A 19970-nucleotide genomic window follows, 5' to 3' on the forward strand; every position below is an offset into this window, starting at 1 on the left:
ACAGCTGGTGTGGGTTTTCGTCTCACACACAGCCCCATTCACTGCTAATTTCATGAGCTTTGAATGGTCTGACAGAACAACCTCCAAGAGAACCCTAATACAGCAATAAAATAGAAAATGAGAGACATGGTAAAGAAATACTGCCTCAAACTTCATGGTATTTTTACAAACTGCATGGTTCAAGAACACCACCATCATAATGGGATAAAGTTTTAGGAATCTATTGCTGTTTGCATGACACATTTCTTGGCTTGGATGTTGCCACTACTGATTTTTACTTGGAAACCTAAGTCCATGTGTCTATATCAAACTGTTAGCTGATAATGTTGATTTTATTTAGTTCATTCACATAAATCTTCAACAACAAAACCACATTGCAAATTAGAAACCATTTTCAAATAGCAAACAAACACACACCATTATATCTTGAAAGTATAATTCTTTCAAGGTAAAATAGTTGTAACACACATAGAGCAACAGTAAGGCTTTACTGTTACTGTGTCATTTTCTTGGTGAAAGTATCAAAAATACTTGGAAGAGCTTCATTTGCATAATTTTCTTCACAGATTTTTTTTTTTTCCCCTAGGGAGTTAGATCTATTGACCAACAGGAAACAGGTTCACTGTCTGACTCGAGCCTGTAATCTTTCTTGTACAACCTGAAATGAAAACAAAACAAGAGAAATTGTGATAACACAATCAAAGGGCAGGGCCAGAATTGCCCTGATGTGCAGATGGCACAGGAGTCAGAGACCTGTGTGGGCAGAGCTGCACCTCAGCACTGCCAGGACCTGCACACTCACAGCATCTCTTCCCCATCACAGATGTGTGCTAAAAGAATAGAAAATTTTTCTCATGGTAAATCCAACTGAGGAAATACCCTTCCTGTCCAGGAAAACAATGCAAGCTGTACCCCCAGGGTGTAATTATTTCCCCCAATGAAATAGGAGCCTTGAGCCCTGTAGCATCACTTAAACAACAAATGCAGGCTATTGGGGAAAAACTAAAATGCGAGTTATTTACACCAAAGAGATGTGTTCTTACAAACACTCCCTCAGCTTCATTTCTTTTGATCTCTGGTATTTGCTGATAAAACAAATGCCCTCACTCCCCCCCCACCCCTCCATATCTGGTACCTGGAAACGTCTTGCTCAGATCCATACACTCTCAGGAGTCTTTCCACAGCTGTCTGATCATTGTTGGAGTGACTCCCAAATTGTGCTTTCGAATAAAATTGACCTAAGCAACAGACATAGAAATTATTTAAAAATACAAACCAGCTGAGCATTGCTGTTTGTTTAAGCCAAATGGCAGCTCTAACACCAGGAGAGTAGCTCTTCAGCTCAGAAAACAAACCAAAGATCATGTTTGGATGCTCCAAAGTTTAGAAAATTCCTGTTTCAGCTTTAATTTCCTGTTATCCCTTAACACTCTCCACAGGAAGGTTCAGCCTTTCTCTGATGGTTTTTCACAATTATTTCTTCCTTGTGGTTTTAGGAATATGGAGCCTCTCCATTTGCAAGGTTTCCAAAGCAACTTCAGTTTAGGTCCCAGCAGGAATTTTGGAGCTGAGACGTTCAGGAGCAGCTGGCTTTCATTTCCCAACCATGATTGTTTACAATTTTATGTCCATCATTTATAGTCTGTTAGTTGACATCAAATGAATTTTCTGCATCAATCATGTCATTCCACAGCACTGTTGAGGTTAAGCCCAACTATTATTTCTGTCATATTTTAATATCTTCTAAACCCATAATGGGCTACTTAGAGTTGTGCCACTGGTGAGTGGAAAACATTGTGTTATTTATGTTATGTTTCCAGGGTGAGGCCTCCCCTCTTTGGGATTGCTGGGCAGTAGAAGTTAAATGTCCCAAAAGAATAAATTAAATGCACAGTTTCTCTTTGCTGCACACATCCATCCTGATACACACCCAGAACTCCAGTGACTTTGTCTGAGAAACGGTCGCTGTTCAAGAAGTAGAGCCCAAGGAAATCATCTGGAAACCTGACCAAGGAGATTTTTACTGTGACCGTATCAGGAAGTGATGCTGTAACACTCCTTTCCTTTTCAACTGACACTGTCAGCCTAGGAAGTAAATTAGGAAATTATTTCCAAGAAGAATGTGAAAAAAGAATATGTATTTAACTAACTGACATTAATTATCCAAAATAATTTCATTTTTGCCTTTTATCTCTTCGTAACTGCATTTTTTCCTGATCTGTTTGTAGTCATTTTTAAGCTAGAAAATATTGAGTAGAATATTTTTTCTCTCTGTGCTGCACAACAGGTCTTGCAAATTTACCAGGGACAGTTCTTTTGCTGATGTAAACATCTTTTTATCCATGATGACAAGAAAAGCTTGGATGGGAAAAAAACCCTCACCATTTTAATGAGAAAAGGGTAGACTAATAAAATAATTCAATCTTTTTAATGACCAGTCAAATATTTTTTTCTTGGATATTTCACAAGTTTTTCAGACCTTGCCTTTCTTCTGACTCATTAATGTTATTGTGATCCTAGGTGGGCTTGCAGAACACAAATGTCATTGTCATTTTGCTTCCTGCAGAGAGGATTAACAAAGCCACCCCCAAAGTGCTGGTGCAAGGGCTCGGGTGCTGGATTGAAGCAGGAGGGTCATTCTGCTTGGCAAATTATACTGGGACATAAATCCAGGCAGTTCTTGGCTCTGTTTGTATTACAAGAATAATTGAAAGCAGTTGTTGTAGGACTTGTTATTGTCTCAAACTGTGTGTGGGGGAGCAGCGATGTCCTGCCTGCCCCAGGCCAGCAGGGGATCCTTGTGGAGACTTATTCCAGCAATATAAAAAGGCTGGGGGAGCCAGGTACACTCAGCTCTTCCTTCTGGTACTGAAGGATCCTGCTAATTACTCTTACAAATAAAGTCTGCTTTTAAAGTGTCCCTTCTCCTCCAGCAGACATTTAGTTACAGACAGCTATTCCAAGGCTTTATGCCTGCCCATAAAAAATGTCAGCTTCCCAGATGAGAGTTATTGCTTAAAACTGAGGAGGAAGAAAACCCCAGCCTGTGTGGAGCCAAGTGCTGTATTAAAGGGACAGTAAATGTCAAAAATATCACTTGGCAGCGCTGGCTCTGCCCTGGAGGAACACAAAGTGGCTGCTGGTGGCACCAGGCTACTCTGCATGGCTCCTTTCCTTTGGAACATAAATACATGAACAGCAGGCTGATGGTGCAGTTGTTCTGGTTCTCTTTACACAGGCACAGAGAATTAAAGTAAAACTTATTTTCTTCTCCAAATTTGAAAAGGGGGTTATGAAGATACTCTGCAGATACTCATACTGATATACTTGCTGAAGAAGGACATTTGAAGCACTTACTTCAGGTAAATGGGAAAATAGAGGCCTGAATGAGCAAAGATCTGACACATTTTCAAGTTTAGGAAAGGACAGGAAGATGTTTCTTACCCCTGGATGGTGGAGGAGGCTGACTTCGTCCATGACAGCTGACTGTTCTTTTTATCATGGCTTAGAAGGATTGTGTGAGTGTAGACTTGGATTTGCACAGGGGGATTCACATAGGTGATATCAAACTGCACAAAGTGATTTCTTCCATCTCCAAGTTTCCCCGTCACAGTGAGTCCTTTAATACAAATTTGTCAGGTGATTCTTCTCTTATGGCACAAGTGATCTTAATAAACCCACTCCAGTTTTATTACTGAAATGACTCCAGGGTCTCAAACCTAGTTTTGTGGGGCATTTCTGGATTTCAGCTCCACATGCCCCAAGATTGTGGTGGGGTCACTAGAGCTTGTTTAAGCCCATGCTTCCACCTCCTGCACAGAGGCATCTCTGGTCCATAATCAGAGCAGGTGCCTGGGGCCCAGGCCATGGCTTCTCAAGGACAGGAGCATGGAAAATCTGCTGTGCATCCAGAGCATGTGCCTTTCTGTTGGCACACAGGGACCCAGAGGTCTCTGCATCCTCCAAAGCCCCAAGGGCTGGGTAGGAGAAAACCCTAAGGAGCGAGGAGGACGTGACACCAGGAGGAGAAGGTGACCCTCAGCCAGACCTGTGAGAAGTGCCTCCAGCTGTTGCATCATTAATACTGCCTAACAGAAAAGCAGAATTTACCACAGCCTCTCTGGTCAGGGCAAGGCAGCAGGTGTGAGATGGCTCTTCAGTAGAGGAGGTTATTCCAAAAACACCAACTGCACTCACAGACTCAGTGACTCTCCTTGTCTTGGTACTGGGGTAACATGTCTCACTCACCTTGCTCTGGATCTGACAGCAGGGGGACAGAGGTTTGTCCTCTTGTAGGAATATTTAAGCAGATTCTTTCATTTTGTGTGGGTAATTGCAAGAGAAATTGTGGATGTTCATCGGCTGAAAAACCAGAAGAAAAATATCAGCAACAAAAAAAATCTAGCCTATGCCCTCGAGAGGCACAGCAAAAATAATTTATAGACTTATACCTAAAACAGCAGTTATAGCTTTTATAGGATAGAATGATTAAGAACAAAACAATAATTGTTGAAAAGCACACTCAGACACAGTACCCTGATATGAATGAAAGCAACAGACATTGAATCATACAGTTTACTAAGGACAATGTGCCCTTACAAATGCTTAGGATGAAGATTTGTTATACTGCATTTCTTATATCCTCAAGCCAGAGAGGTCTTATGGAACACAGATTATGTAGATTTTTCTACATAAATGGAAAGAACTACGTAAGATTTGCAAGAAGAGGTAAAAGATTTTCAGAGAGTTGGTGCAGTCACAAAAAGCATTGTTGCATGAAGAAGTGTATGTTACAGTTACATTAATAATTGAAATGGGACTTGGATGTGTGTCACTAACCAATAGCTTGTGCTCTATTGGCGTCTCTGGACCTGGAAACTGAAATAGTTAAAATTAGTTAAAAGAGTTTAATGAAACATTTTTCTCTAAGTCAGCTGAGGAACCAGGACAAATGCTGGACAGAAACTTTTTAGCAGAGCTCTTCACTGATGATTAGAGAGAGCCTTGCCTAAGACAAGATGTCCCAATGGGGGGAAAAAGCACAACATCCAGTGCCTATTTCTCTCAGGATGGACCACGCCATGGGCCTATGCTCAGCTGGAGCTGTGGAAGGGTTTAGAGCTGCATTTTAAAGGATCACTGGGCAGTGTTGAATGCAGCACACCCAGCCCAGCCCCTCTGACCCCACTGTGAGCAGTTACCTGCTGAAAGCATCTTCCTGTGGCCGCGAGTTTGGATCTCAGAGCGCCTTCGAGCTGAAAGAAAAGGGTTTTCCCAATGTTCTGCTGCTTTGGGTTTATGCCTTGCACCTTCCTTCCCACCCTTTGAAACAGGGAATCTGTCCTGCTTATTGCCCACTGCATTTTCTAGATACCTCCTGACTGATTAATTTTTTTGGTTTTACACTCATTTCTTTCAGCTTACCAATATATACTTTTCCAGATCTTCCATGTTTATTTTCAGGAGGTATATTTTTTTATTTCTGAAAAGGAACCAAGGTTGTTTTCAAAAGTTTATAGTTCATTATAAAATGTCTGTGGACTGAAATGTATATAATAAAATCTAAAATGTGTGTCAAGTGGGCATCTCCAATCCAAATGCACTTATTAGAATAAGGTTGCTATGACCCTACATATGGAATTAATGTCATAGAATTATTCTGAAGAGCAACAGAGGAGAAGTACTTACCAGCAGGTGACCCACCCTTCACTCTACGAGAACCTGGAGAAAGAAAAGAGAGTTTTATTCATGATTGCATCACATACCTTACAGGAGTGGTTCTGCTATTGAACTCCCCAGCACGACCTTGAAAGAGGAAACCTCCAAAGACATTGCGATTCCCTCAATACATTTCTGTGAAAGAACAAGAGCAAAACCAAGGTTCTTCACCTATAAAATTATTATTCAAATAAATGCAGCTTCCAGAGAGGAAAAAAATACCTGACTCATCCTCAGAAGGCATTCTTGAGTGGAACCTTTTGAAAGATGCTTCACACGTGGTAGGAAGAAGCAGAAAAAAATCATTAACACCATTGACTTGAAGAACTACTCTTCCTCAAGAGCATAGATAATTTTAACCTTTGAGATATTCTGAATGGAATCTACCCCTAACCTGCATAGACTGTAGACATTGCTTACATAGACATAGACATTGCTTACAATTTACTTCATGCATTTTTTTCAAGTCTCGGATACTTCCCTCTATAGAACAAACATCATGAACTATTTTGTTTGTTTTGTTATTAGAGACTATGAAAATATGCTACTGGAAAAGAAGAAAACATTTACCTCCTGCTGGAAGACTGCTGGGCTTCTCATTATCTGTCAAGAGGAAGAGGGACAGATGAATGTCATACAGTCAACACTGAATTACTTTACCCCTGTGTACCAGCAAACTGGGACAAGGGCTTCAGGTGATGAGGGTTTTGTGTTAAAGGATGGTTATATAGAGCACTTGCAAAACTCCTACTGAGGCCATGGTTTCCCCCCTGCATTCATTTTTCCACTTAAATGCTACAGAGAAAAGTGTGGAGCCTTTTTTCATTGTCAGGAATATAATAGTAACAGCTATTAGACTACTTTTAGTTAATATTTAAACAAACTGTTTTCCATTTCAGTTTTAGTGCCTGTTTCATCACTTCACCTTTCAAAAAAAAACCCTGCATGTTTTATTTTGAAAGGAAGCCAATCCCTGAACTCCTGCCTCCAATTTGCCTCGTTATATCACCATCAAATGAACCCAAGTGGAAGTCAACAACAACGAATCAAGAAGAGCAGAGTGTTTCAGGGGAGCTGTTCTTACCAGCCTCAGTGGGTTTGTTTGCCAGCTCCTCCTGCTGCTGGGGTTTGGTGACCACCATGGAAGTGAGGGGTGTGACAAAGCTGTACCGCAGGGACAGATCCAAGGCCTGGGCGTCCAGGGCCTTCTGGTCCTCTTCTTGGGCTGAAATACTAAAGTCTGTGTTAATGATGAAGCAAAAATGTGTAGAGACTCTGAACAAATCACCTTCAGATTCCTTTACATATCAGCTGTGTCTCCACAGATATTTACTATTGAAGGGTTAGTAGTCTTACGGGGATAACTCAGCTGTTCATGTGCCTGAAATTACGGAAATGCTTAATTCTTTGCAATACCGGAGCCTATGTTTGGTTTAAATACATAGAAGTAATAGATACATGATCTAGGAAGTATCTTATGGACATCCATATTGTCCTATTCCCTAACTATTGCCATTTCCTCACCTACAGACAATATTTCTAGTTATGCAAGAAGATCTCAACACAATCCATACAACTGAAATCTATCTCATAGTAATTTCATGAAGAATGTGTTACGTTACATGTTCATATATATGAAATTGGATGTTGTAGCGCTACCAAAAACTGAAGGGCACTACATGTTCATCATACAGTAATGTAGCATTCTCCCAGTATCTTATGGGTTTGATACTGTCAGGAGAAATATTTCCGTTTCTTTGATTTTCTGATCATATCATTTGTGAATTTGGAATTTGTCTTTTGAGAAGTTAGAAGTTGGTTATGTGAAGCATTGAAATCACTTACGCTTCTTCCAGAAGTTGCTGAATAGTCAAGTAAGCCCATAGTCTCTCTATGAAATTCCCAAAGATGTATCTTTGATTTTGGAATACTTGCTCCTTCTCTTTGACATTTGCTTCTTCCTTAAGAGTCAAGTTACTCGTGTGCTGAAGTGGGAGAAAATTTACCATTAAAAAAAAAGTTTCAGACTTCATTCATAGTCACATTATTAGACTTAAAGGAATATCTTTCAGTACCTGCTGTCCTTGAATTTTGTTCTTTCCCATTGGAAAATGCAATTCCAAAGTATATAAAAAGCATGTATTTTAGATATGTATTTCTGGACTTGTAAGAATGACAAAAAAGGAGGTAATTAAATTCTATTTTTGCATTTTTGAGATCAATAATTGAGATTCCCTACTGCAGCACAACGAAAGAAACCTAAAAGTGCTTAAAAGGCCACAGTATTTGGATTTTGTTAAAGAATCAACAAAATTGAATTAAAATTGGTGTTTGCTTATTTGTGGATATTCTTCAAGATTTTTCTTTTGTAGCAAATTCAAGAGAGGGTAATTTTAGCAAATTATCTGAGAGTTCAAACAATGGGGAGAGAGCTGAATGCCCAAATGTAAAGAACATATACTAAACAACAAACACTTCTAGAAGCTTCCTGTGGTGCCACAAAAAACAGAAGGGAGAGATGTTTTTCACAATTAGTAAACTAAACACTTACTGACTGAGCTTTAATTTCCACTGGCAAAAGATCCAGCTTATTGCTAATTTTTCCAGACACTGTAATTTCAGATCCTTTAAAAAACAGCTTGAAATTGTTCTTGGTTAATCCTTCAACAGAATTTTCTGGATACTGCATTTCAATTTGCATTAATACTGGGGTAGCCACTTCTTGATAAAAGCCCTAAAGAAAAGCAGTGAGACAGAGAATACACACAAATGACCATAAATTGTGCAAAGTAGTATGTTGAATGACTAAAGCCCCCTTAAAAAGCTTTTTCTTTAGTAGTGCAAGACTACTGCAAACTCAGAAATTGTCCACTTCCCCTGGACAACTTCTCTTTTTACAGTACAGAAATGTGTAAGTTTCCCAGTTTGTTGGAATGTGGCTGATTTGAGGACTTTGAGTCATGGATACATGGAGGGTACAAATCCTCAGATATGCCAAAATTGCCTTCCTCTCTCCACTGAAGTAACAGGTAAACTCAACCCCAACATTTCATCTTGGAAAATCCGTGATTTTGCTGCCAGGACTAGACATAAGCTACAGCTGATAGATGGTTTTCCTGGCACATTCCTTACTCCTGACCTGCAGCTGCAGGGCTGCATCAGCATTTTCATAGATACGCCGTGCTATTCCCCCATTGCTCAGGGCCATTTTCTCCAGGAATTTATAACTGACATCAAACCCAAAGCCAAGGCAGAAGAGAGCATATTTCCCATTGATTGCTTTCTGAACGTTTTCTTGAATTATTTCCACACTTCTCTCACCTGTAAATGAAACAAAAACACCATTGTGGGTTTGGGTCTTTTCAAGTGCAAAAAGACTGCAGCAGGTTAATGGAAAATTCTGCCTGAAGTTTTTTAAAATAATTGAGAATAAAATACTAAAAAGATAGGGGATAGAATGCTGGTAATTGAATTGGAAATGAAAGCACGACTCTGCATATGGAGTGCCAGAACATGATTCTCCCCCCGAATGATTTTTACTAGGTTCTACTGATGTTGTCATGGCTAAGTGCAAAATATTTTATAGGACTACAGGGCCAGAGGAGATTTTTAGTACAGAAGGGACACACACTACAAGTTAACAACACGAGGGATGGATATACTTCATCAAGCATTCAAAAGACAAGTACCACCCATAAAAATTATGTGTGTCAATTCAGAGAAGAATGGATTGGTTAATGGTGCAATTCCAACAAACTGCCAATGAACTCAGCCATGCTTCTCTCCCAGCTCCTTTGTGTGAGAGGGAAAAGATTTTCACACCATCATCTTACCCCATTTGAAGAGCTGCTGATGGCCATGTATGGAGAGCTTCCCATTAGCATTTCCAGGCAGGAAATGTCACTGCCTGTACCAATATAATGAGAGCGGCTCAGATTTTTCCCTTTCAGCTGCTTTGCTAAGGAAGGCAGCATAGGCCATAATGCCTGACACTCCACCCTGGCCTGATTTCTAATTGCTGGATGTGGGGAGCACTGGAGATTCACTGTAGCTGTGCTGGGAGGCAGCAGTGTGAGCTGGATTTTATTTAAAAACCCAAACAAAATCAACAAACCCCAAAGAAGAATGGCTCACAGAATCTAAAAGGCAGACTGATCTTATTAAGGTCTTACAGGTGAATTAATATTGCTGGCCTTGGAGTGATGCTGCTGCCACACAAAACTAAGAGAAACCTCTGTTCAAGACAAGGGAGTTTTTGCCATTACACTGGGATTTGTGGTTTATTTCACCCGATACTTCAATCCCAATTCTTTGGTTTGTGCTGTCACAGCTGATCACTAATTAAGACAGAGAAGGCAAAGAATACAGAACAAGTACCTTGAAAATATATCAAGTTTGAGGCACAGAGGGTAAAGAAGAACAAACAATACCTCTCAAATAGGACTGTACACAGTATCTGCAAAATGCCCATGTTTTGTCTCTAGGTATTCTACTTTTTTGTTTCAGCTGTGCCTGGAGTATCGCTAATTCCCGTGAGATTTAGACTGGGAATGCAGCAAATGGTACACAGCAAAACAATTCCCAGCTAAAGGATGTGCAGTCACAGGCAGGCAGGCTCTGCCATCACTCTCTACAGCCCTCAGCAGAGCCCTCTCATAATCCACCTCTCCAGATCCCTCAGTAGCTCAGCCTGCGTATTCCAAAGCTCTTCTAAAACACAGGCTGAGTCTAAAATATTTGGATGCAAGTGTGAAAGATAAAAAACCCCAAGGGAGGGAGGGCTGAGCATAGCATTCACTCACCAGAAGTGGGCTGGCCATCTGTCAGCAAAATGATCATGGAGACGCTGCGCTCCGGCAGCTGCTCGGCTTTGTCCAGCACGCCCACGGCAGCCAGCAGGGCACCATTGATGTCTGTGCCTGCAATGAGAGAGCGGGCATCGCTCACCTAAACAGGACAATCGGCTGCAGAGATTGCTGCCCTTCCGCTGCAGAGGCCCTGCTGACTTGTTTAAAGTTTTCTGCAGCACGTAATCCTTCCGAGAGAGGAGGATTTAGGGACTTAGCCTACTGGAGTTAATTACCGGGTGTTATATTGGAGTGGCAGTGTCGGAGTGTTCTTTTGGGAGCATTTTCCACACATATGTCATGGGAAATGCAAACATGTCTAGAGCCATTAAAAAGTGCTTAAGTAAACACACTGTCATCTGTTAACCTACATTTAAGAAAAGTTTTCCTGCCTTATATAAGAAGTCAGAGAAAAGAGCAGAGAATGGTGTTAGCGCCTGGGGTAAGGAAACTTTGTTAATACCGACAGTTTAACATTAAAGGGAGACAGAGCCCTTGAGATGTGCTTAAAACTAATAACACCAAGCACACTGACTGATGCAGCAACTGACATGTCTGTTTTGCCTGGTTTTTTTCTGTGGCATGTCTTACAAGGCTGTACAACTTTGGATGTGTTTTGTTTTGGGTTTTTTTTTCACAAGGGGACATTTGATACATTAAAAAAAAATCAGCAAATTGCTGTCAAATGTTGAGTAGATTGCCATTTTTTTGTAGAAAAAAATGTGCTATCAAGGAATCTTCCAATTATCTCTATGATAAAAATTGGGAACAAGACTCTGTGGCTTGTATGGTTCATAGATGTACTGTACGCATCTAATATATATTATTATATTATATCTATATAACTAGATCTATCTCATAATGTAGTCACCAGTCTGTCCACTCACAGGCTTTCTTTCCCACTCATCACTTACAAGTCTTAAAAACTGACTTGCTTTGTAAGCACTGGTGGTACCTCTGGGGCACTATATAACTAACAAAGATAATTATTTTCTAAGTAATTTTTTCCACTGGGTACATATTTGTGGCTATGAGCATGTGTACCTCCCCTGGCAATAAGGGTCTGCACCAAGGCTGCAGCACTGGCCACATTCTCCTCGGTGGCTGGCAGCAAAGAGCTCTTCCACTCCACCACTTTGTTGTTGAAGGTGATAAATCCAAAATGATCTTCTGGGCGGAGATCCTGCAAAATCTTCAGCAGGGCATCCCTTGTCTGTTCCAAGGAGAAAACAATAATTTTGATTATTTCCACTCCTTTGCTAGATCTGGGATTGAAACTGCAGTGTAATAAGGGGGCTCTCTACAGCTCTGCTCCAGATGCAGCCCGATGCTTTCATTAAACCCTAGTGGTATGTTTTAGGTTGAGACTATCAGAAATAGACAATTCACAACTCACAGACACAAAATCCGACCTATGAGGGCTGTAGGGGGCTTGTCTGCTCTGAAGCAGAGCTACACACACAGTCATCAATAAACATAAAACAGACAACAGATAAATTAACTCTCTAAGCTTCATTAAAGAAAAACATAAGCGCAAGAAGTTCCGCAAAGATACAGAAAGCTCCTTCTGCCTCATTGTTTAGTACCCATGAAAATAGTTGTGCCAGACAAGAGTTACTCTTTAATAACTTCAATCTGTGCATATGTATTTTCAAGCATTTCTATAAGTCTGAACATTTGGCTGTGTACAAAACTAGTGTGTGTTTCCAATGAGAAATACCCAGTTGCTTCTTCAGAAGTTTGGAGGGTGTGTGCCTGCTGCTAACAAGGGCATGCTTTGAGAGAAGTTACCTGTTCAATTTTTCTGCCTGTCATGGAGCCACTTCGGTCTATTACAAAGATGACATTTTTGGGAAGCACTGGCATTTCTTGGGGTGCAAAGTAGTGGACAAAATACCCATTGACAATCTGAAACACAGAATGTGAAATCACCTATAAAAGTACATCCAAAGAAATAAAGAATAAATTTTAACATTCTGGCATAGCAAGAAGTGGGGACCATGCACAGCATTCTGCTCTTCTTGATAAGCCCAAATCAAAGAGCTTAAATTAAAGAAAGTAAAATGTATTTCCTAGCTGGATTCAAGACTGTCTGTAGAGAGAAAATTACCACAGAGCAGCATGCATACATACATATATATTAGACACCTCAGTGCCATATGTGTGATATATGCATATTATCACTGTGTATCACATTACCTCTTTATCATTACCTATGAGTACATCTCCGCTGAATTACTGCCACCTTTTAGCACACCCGTGTATACTCCATTAGTGAAATGATATGGAAAATACTCTATTTTATTCCCTAGAATACGCATTGGTTCATAAATATTTGTTAAGTTCCTGCTGTATTTAGTTATGCCTCAGTTATCACAAAAAACACAGAGACCAAGCATAATTTTAAGTTATATAAATCACATTCCTCTAAAGTTCATTTACAAGAAGCCACAAATGCACTTTAGAGGAGCCAAAATAATAATAAAAAAAGAGTGTAAAGAGACATGTATGAAATACAAATATAGAATTGGTATTTGAATAAAATTTGAAAGGTTGATTTTTTTTTCCTGAGTGATCTGTTTTTGAAATATACCTAGGTGTCTCTAGGGATTTGTCGAGTATCGCCCTCAGTTGCTGCTGACCCTGGATCAATGGGAAGAGCTTTTCCTGTCATTCTTGGTGTTTCAAAGCAAGTGTTGCTGTTCTGCTGATTGCACTTCACATTCAGACTTATCTGTGGTCTGAAAGTGTTTTCATTTCTATTTTTTTACCTGTATATCACCTGCAGTGGCTTCTCTTTTAACATCATAACGCACAACAAAATCACCATTGAGAAGCGTTTCATCAAGTTCAGAATTTTTCTTCTGTTGATCTAGAGTTGGCTTAAATAAAATATGAGCCTGCAAAGCAATCAGAAGGAAATATTTAAAGCAATATAACTTAGAGCTGCTACTGGCAGTAACCTCTGGCAGCTGCTGCTTTACCTTGGTTTCATTCTGCACTTTGGTGAGCGCCTCAGTTAACTCATTTGTCATGAATGTGCTGTCTGTCTCCAAGAAGTGAATGCCCTGGGGCTCAAAGATGTGCACATCGATCTGGCAGCAGAGAAGAAATCAGCATCAGCTTCTCAGAGGGAAGAAAACCCACGGCACTGCTCCCTGTCCAGCTCACCTGGAAGTGCTTAACGAGCTGCTTGGGCTGGACCTTGATGAGCAGCTCGTACTTCCCCAGCTGCCGCTTGAGCAGCTCCTCGTAGGTCAGCTCAAAAGTGACTTTGCTGGCGGCAGCGACGCTGACGGACACGTGGAACTGCTCCAGCTTTCTGTCTGTAATTCTGGGAGGGGGGAAGAACAGGGATTTATCTCCTGCAGGGAGGATTTCCTTGTGGTGGCCAAGACTCTGTGAAATGTGCAAAATAAAGGCCAAGGGGACACATGGGATAAAAAAAAAGAGTAGCAGTAAATATTGTTCATCATAGAGAGGACTTTTTACATTGCAGGTGCTATTATGTACACCACATATATTACATTAGTGTCTCATGAGTGCAAGCTGAGATATGGAGCAGAAACCTCTACATGCCTCAGACTGAAGACCTGTGAAGCACAGAGTAAATACATCATGAAACTGTGATATCTGTTCAAGTGCCATGGTCCTCTGTGCTTGCAAGGAAGCAGACTCAGCACTGAGCATCATCCCAGGGTGGCAAGGTGCTCTTGAATGATGGAGAACCAGGCTGGGTGGAGATCTGAGCAACCTGAAGGATGCCCCTGCCCATGGTGGGGGGCTTGGAACTAGATGATCTTTAAGGACCCTTGACCCTGAGATTAGCTCAGTTGGTCAGAGCATGGTGCTAGTAACTCTGTGGTTGTTGGTTCAATCCTTCTATAGACCATTCACTTAAGATTTGAACTTGAGGATCCTTGTAGATCCCTTTCAAGAACATTCTGTGATCTGTGATTCAGTGATTCTATGACAGCAAATCCCAAGGCACTGCTAAACAGGGATGCTTCCTACTGGAGCCCATTGCAGGATCATCTATAAATCATATATATGTGAATTTATATATATGTAAAAAAATTATGTATAAATACACATTATCCCTCCCACCAAGAATCCAAGACTGATTTTCACATTTGTCCCCACTGAGACACGGCTGTGCCCAGGGTTTCATCTGCCCCCAGCCAAACAGGAGGCCAAGGAGGGGTGTTGGAACAGCCTTACTCAGAATAGCAACATACTTGACGAGGCCAGCGCTCTGTCCTTGTGAGGCTGCTCTGTCATACTCCTTCTGAGCAGCAGCTTTCTCCTTTATTATTCCTGGATATACTTCACCATCCATGGACCTGTTTGGTTTCCATAAAAATTAATTAATACTAGAAGGAATGCACTGGGGAAAGAAATTCAACAGAAGATTTTTGTGGCTCTCTGGCCATGATCAAGGGACAGTGTTTCCTCCCAAATCCCTCCCCACCCAGCACATACCAGGAGCCACCACCACAACACAACCCTTGTCCTTGCAGAGTCTTGAGGAGGTCGGAGCAGGAGAAACACCACAATTGAACACGTCTCTTACCCACCCAGTGCAGCAGGCAGCCTGGCCCTGGACGCCTCTTTTCTACTTGCCTCCTAGTACTTAGCCCCACAGAGCATTTTTGCAGAGGACCCTCTTTGTATTCTTTGCCCAACAGAAAGATGAGTCCCCCCCAGAGCTGCCTCCTTGCCACTGCAGGGAAGAACTGATCCTACATGGAGAAGTTGGTGATGAAGGCTGTCTTAGGTATCTCCACTTCAAAGGTGGCCTCTCGGGACTCATTGGCTCGGTTGACAATTCTGCTGGTGATGACAGTGTGAGCAAATCGTGATGTGACCTTGCAGTCCACGTGGAGGCTGTAGATTTCAATATCAGTCTGGAAAAAACAATAAACAGACTGAGATTGAAACACCCAGGTTTTGCTCCCAAGCCATCCTTACCTGCAAGATGCTTTTGGAAAAGTTTGATGAAGGAATGAGCTCTTAGAAAGCCTGGCTGGAAATGGGGAGAGGATTGTTCTGAACCAGTCTGCTTATTCCCATCTCTGCAACCACATCCACTGCATCATGCAAAACCTGCAGCTACATCTGCATTCTGCTGTTCTACAGAAGCTTCCGTTGAACCTTTTCCTCTCCTTGGGGTACAGTGAAGCTGCTGTTGCATCACCCTGGTGCATTGTCCAAGATTTTCCTCAGGAAGATCAGAAGCCTCTTTAAGCCTGAACCAGGCAATGCCCCTGCTTTTTGTGCAACTGCTCATTTCCCTCCCAGCTGTTGACTTTGCTGCCTGTTTTTCCAGTTTGGTATCTTATGTCCCACAGGATGTTTAGCCAGCTTGAAACTTTGCATGGGCCTTCCAACTCCTCACTGGTTGCACAACCAGAGATGCCCTTTGAGCACTCAGGTTTCTTCTGGTCTGCTTCTTCCAGGACATCTGATGCCCAAAGGAGGAAGGCACCATTCTCGAGCTGTATGGAACACACCAGAGCATGGCTGGACTGAGAACTGCCTGGAGCACCTGCCTACGTGGACACCTCCTTTTGCATTTGGGATATCCCTCTAAAGGTCCTACCCATGTTCCAGCAGGGGCACTAAGAAAGGTTCATCTGGGCATCACCTGTCTCGCAACAGTCCAACAGCTGATTAAAATAAAAAAGCTCAGCATCAGAGCATATCATTGCACTTCTGTTTGTACTTTTCCAGCCTCCAAGTCTTTCAAATGGAAGCTATTTAGCTATTTTGATGATTAATCTCCTATACTTTGCTTGCCAGTTAACACCATCCAGTGGCATCTTCTCAGTTAGGACACTGGCTGAAATTCAAAAGTTTGCCACCCTGCCATGCTCAAACCTGCCCATGGCACATTCAGAGTGAGGTTTTGCCATAAGGAACACCAAGCCACAAGCTGTAGCTCACTGGGGCAGTGTAGGCACTTGTTGGCAATTGCTGCCCACTGAGGATCCTTCCAACACAGGAAGAGCTTGTCCTGTGCAAAATTTGCCTGGTGCAGAATCTACTCTGCTGCTACATGCCCAAGGGATGCTGCAGGGAGGAGGACCTGGATCTCCTGCAATCACCCTAACAGCATTTTAGGCTGTGGCCAGCACAATCCAGGGCTCAGTGGGATGCAGCATGGGGAGGATCTTTGCTGTGCCCCTGGTGAAAGAAGCAAAGAGGACTAGCCCCAGGCCTGCACCCAAAAGCAAAGGCACTGTGGGCCATACACCCCATCCATGGCTTCCTGCAGAGCTCTCAGCTGCCCCTGCCCAAGGCTGGCCCTGTCCCCAGCATCCGCCCTCATTTCAGTTCCTCTTCACACTTTTCTGAGTAGGCATGATGGACAGAGGAGCTTTCTGACTTAAAGCTTCCTCTTCCCCTCTAATATTGATGTTTTTACAATGCCACCAGTCACCACTGTGACGGTACAAAACAAAGTTTGCTCCTCTACATAGTGCAAATAACTTTCTACTTCCCTCTCTTCCATTCCATATTTATTATTAAACACTCATCAGAAACCTCCTGGCACTGTACAGTGCTTGCTTGGTCCTGTGTCAAGATCCAAACCTCATCCAGTGGCCAAAGCAGAGCTTCTGATCTCTCAAATTTGGTATCTTACATCCCGAAGAAAGAGCATGATCAAAAACGTCTGCAAGTGCCTCCTGCTACATTTGTACTGTAACAGCACAAACAAACAACCCAAAAGACCTTTAAATGACCCAAAACTCTAAAATCTCAACACAATCCACCCAAGTCTCCCTGGGATGTGGTTACCAGAGGAGTTACCTTCACTACCCAGCCAATTACCACAATACCATCACATCAGCAAATGAGCAAAGGAGATATTGATAATAAAAATAAAGCAAATACCTTCTGATCAATAGTTTCTGCTATTACTATGAGTAAGGAAAAGACCATCAATGCAAGCAATGTTCTCTGCTCCATTTTGGAAAAACCGAATTTTCAAATGAAATCTCTATTTATCTTAATCAGTTAATGAGTAACTTGTGCTTGGGGATATCACGTAGACTTTGAAGAGACACAGAAATGTAATATTTACCCATTAAACATAGGTAAAACTTGGACTTGGTTAACGCTTATTATTCCAACAGATCTTTGCTCTTAAACATTAAAATTTGAATGTTTCATAAAACATAAAATTCAGAAATTTCTATATATTTCTAAAAAAAAATTAGATATTGCTGTATCACATGAAATCCCTCGGGCAGATGACTTGGTCTGTGCAACAGGCTGGAGGAATCTCTACCATATTCCACAGCAATAATTTGAAAGGGCACATACTTAACATTATCACAAGCACTTCAGAGATTTGGAGATTGCCAGGACAGGCAACATTCACATGAGGTATTACAGCTGATGGCTTTTTCAGCCTTTGTGCCTCCCTGCCCAACTGGCTGTGATCCTTGGAAGGTAATGCCATTCATTGTCATAAATTAACACAAAGATCCTGTGGAAATATAAGCATCTGTGTTTTCTTCATGCCTGTTTTACAAAGTGTCCATGTAGACAGCAAGCTTCTAGTAGCCTTGGAGTTGCAAGGAGACACAAAAGAAGAGCTAAATAATTTTTTACTTACCAGACATCTACAAGTTCACTGCAAAGAATGTGCTAAGCATAACCTGGTTTACACAAGGCTTGTTAAACGCAAGGCTCAATAATTTACCAGACACCTACAAGTTCACTGCAAAGAATGTGCTAAGCAGAGTGTGGTTTGCACAAGGCTGATTAAACAGAAAGCTTGTGCTTTAAGTAACTCTTTTAAAAATGAACTTTATTCCTCTCAGGCAGACTGTTTATACTACTTGCAAATACCGTATCCTTAATAGCAGGACATGTAAATACGTATCTTTTAAAAGACAAAAATTAAACTGCTATACATTTGATTAATTTGTACAACTTGTGTAATGCTTTAATCCCTTAAAATACACAGGATTAGACATTAGTGGCCTAAGAGCCTGCAAGAGCCAAAGCTTTAATTAAGTGGATCTGTCATCAGTTTTCTAATGCCCACGTGTAAAATCACATGGATGTTAAAGAGCTGCTTGTGCTGCAGGGATTTAGCCTGCAGTGTCAGTTCTGTCCCTCGTATTTTTTAAATGAGGTCCACATTAAAAGACAGGAAGACCAAAAAAGATGCCCAGTCCTTATTGTCACACTTGGAAGCAGCACAAGTAATTGAACTTGACACCATCCTGGTAATAAAGCTCTTTGCCAAATCCCATTTTTCTGGCAGATACCTTACTTAGCTTCCCTGTAGAATCTGTGTGGGACACAGAGGTTTCTGTGCTTTGTTAAATCAGCACCAACATATCCAAAGCAGGGTCTGAAATACAGCACCCCCTGTGTCCTGCTGCCCCACCTGCAAACCTGCAGGTCAGGCCCTTGTACTGTAATAAAGAAAACAACAACAACATTTTGCCTCACTTACTTGCCCCTTGCCACCATTTCTATAACTATTGAACGACCTCCTTTCCAACTTCTCAACTCAGGTTAATTAAGGAGGGTTTGTTAAACCCAATGCAAAGACAGCTCCAATATTATCAGGGCAGGAATTTTTTCCACCATGATTTTTCTCATGCTCTGGAAGAATCTTTCTTGGGAAACATCTCTGCCAATGTACTTGTGAAGAGCCTGTGCTCCATGGAGAAAATATGCCCTTTAAAGCAAAGAGGTGGGGTCTGGCTGCAAATAATAATCTTTTAAAGTAAAAAAAAACATGGCAAGGCAATGCACCAGCAACATCTTTAAGGAAGCTTTCCCCTTAAAGCCAAAGGATTTGCTTCTGCCTTATGTCACATCCTCTCCACAGCCTCTCTGGGATCTGTGTGGGCACTGCCATATTTTATCTGTCAGGTGTTTGGGACACAAAAACCAAATATGATACATTTCGTGGTGCACAGAGAACTTTGGCATCTCTTTTACCTCTTAATCAGGTCTAGCCTTGTCGCTATGGAGTCGGAGACAGGGATGTGACACGAACACCCTGAGATCATGCAGCAACAGCCTCGTTTATTGTTTGGCAGTTTCTTTTATAGAGTTTTAAAATTTGCCAAGCTTACAAGACACAATTGGTCAAGGGTCTGAGTGCTGCCCAGCCCACTGGCAATGCTATCTGTGTATCTGTGCTTCACAGGGGCTGGCTGAGGTCATCTGTCTGGGTTTGAATCCGATCGATCCTTGCCGTATCCAGGGACCTGTTTACTTTGAGCTAGGCTCGTCGAGCTGGTGTCTGTTCAGCCAAATTATCCGTGCAGCTATAAACCAGCCATATCTGCCACATAGCCTGTGTAAAATAAAAGTAAAATTTTCAACAAAGGTGGCCTTATCACCCCCAGATGTGCTCCAGAGACTCAGGGT

At 41.6% G+C, this 19970-nt stretch overlaps 1 protein-coding gene across 3 annotated transcripts; it reads right to left on the reverse strand.

The window, feature by feature from the left end:
• Positions 1–313: 313 nt before the first annotated feature.
• On the reverse strand, positions 314–17541 carry ITIH4 (inter-alpha-trypsin inhibitor heavy chain 4). 3 transcript variants are annotated; one of them, XM_066326839.1, is made up of 23 exons: positions 17463–17541; positions 15312–15472; positions 14804–14908; positions 13737–13899; positions 13550–13660; positions 13337–13465; positions 12357–12473; positions 11610–11778; positions 10521–10637; positions 8858–9039; positions 8270–8452; positions 7564–7703; positions 6803–6951; positions 6289–6321; positions 5941–5988; positions 5689–5721; positions 5202–5255; positions 4840–4878; positions 4249–4362; positions 3445–3619; positions 1931–2085; positions 1136–1238; positions 314–658 (listed from the first exon to the last, which is right to left on the reverse strand). In XM_066326839.1, exons 1-23 carry the CDS (start codon positions 17535–17537, stop codon positions 583–585), a joined length of 2631 nt encoding a protein of 876 aa, XP_066182936.1. In that variant the 5' UTR covers positions 17538–17541; the 3' UTR covers positions 314–582. The 3 variants fall into 3 exon arrangements, with proteins under 3 accessions (XP_066182936.1, XP_066182938.1, XP_066182937.1); XM_066326841.1 differs by lacking the exon at positions 5941–5988; XM_066326840.1 differs by lacking the exon at positions 4840–4878.
• Positions 17542–19970: the final 2429 nt, after the last annotated feature.

The sequence above is a fragment of the Sylvia atricapilla genome, chromosome 11, assembly GCF_009819655.1.
Source record: "Sylvia atricapilla isolate bSylAtr1 chromosome 11, bSylAtr1.pri, whole genome shotgun sequence".
NCBI lineage: Eukaryota > Metazoa > Chordata > Aves > Passeriformes > Sylviidae > Sylvia > Sylvia atricapilla.

What these genes read in the sequence shown, in the direction of transcription:
- ITIH4 (XM_066326839.1), bottom strand. Translation starts at nt 17,537, where the DNA reads ATGGAGCAGAGAACATTGCTTGCATTGATGGTCTTTTCCTTACTCATA. An exon ending in AAACAAACCCACTGAGGCTG is followed by an intron (nt 6,322 to 6,802) that starts GTAAGAACAGCT and finishes TCCTCTTGACAG; the next exon opens with ATAATGAGAAGCCCAGCAGT. An exon ending in GCCTCCTCCACCATCCAGGG is followed by an intron (nt 2,086 to 3,444) that starts GTAAGAAACATC and finishes TTTACTTCCTAG; the next exon opens with GCTGACAGTGTCAGTTGAAA.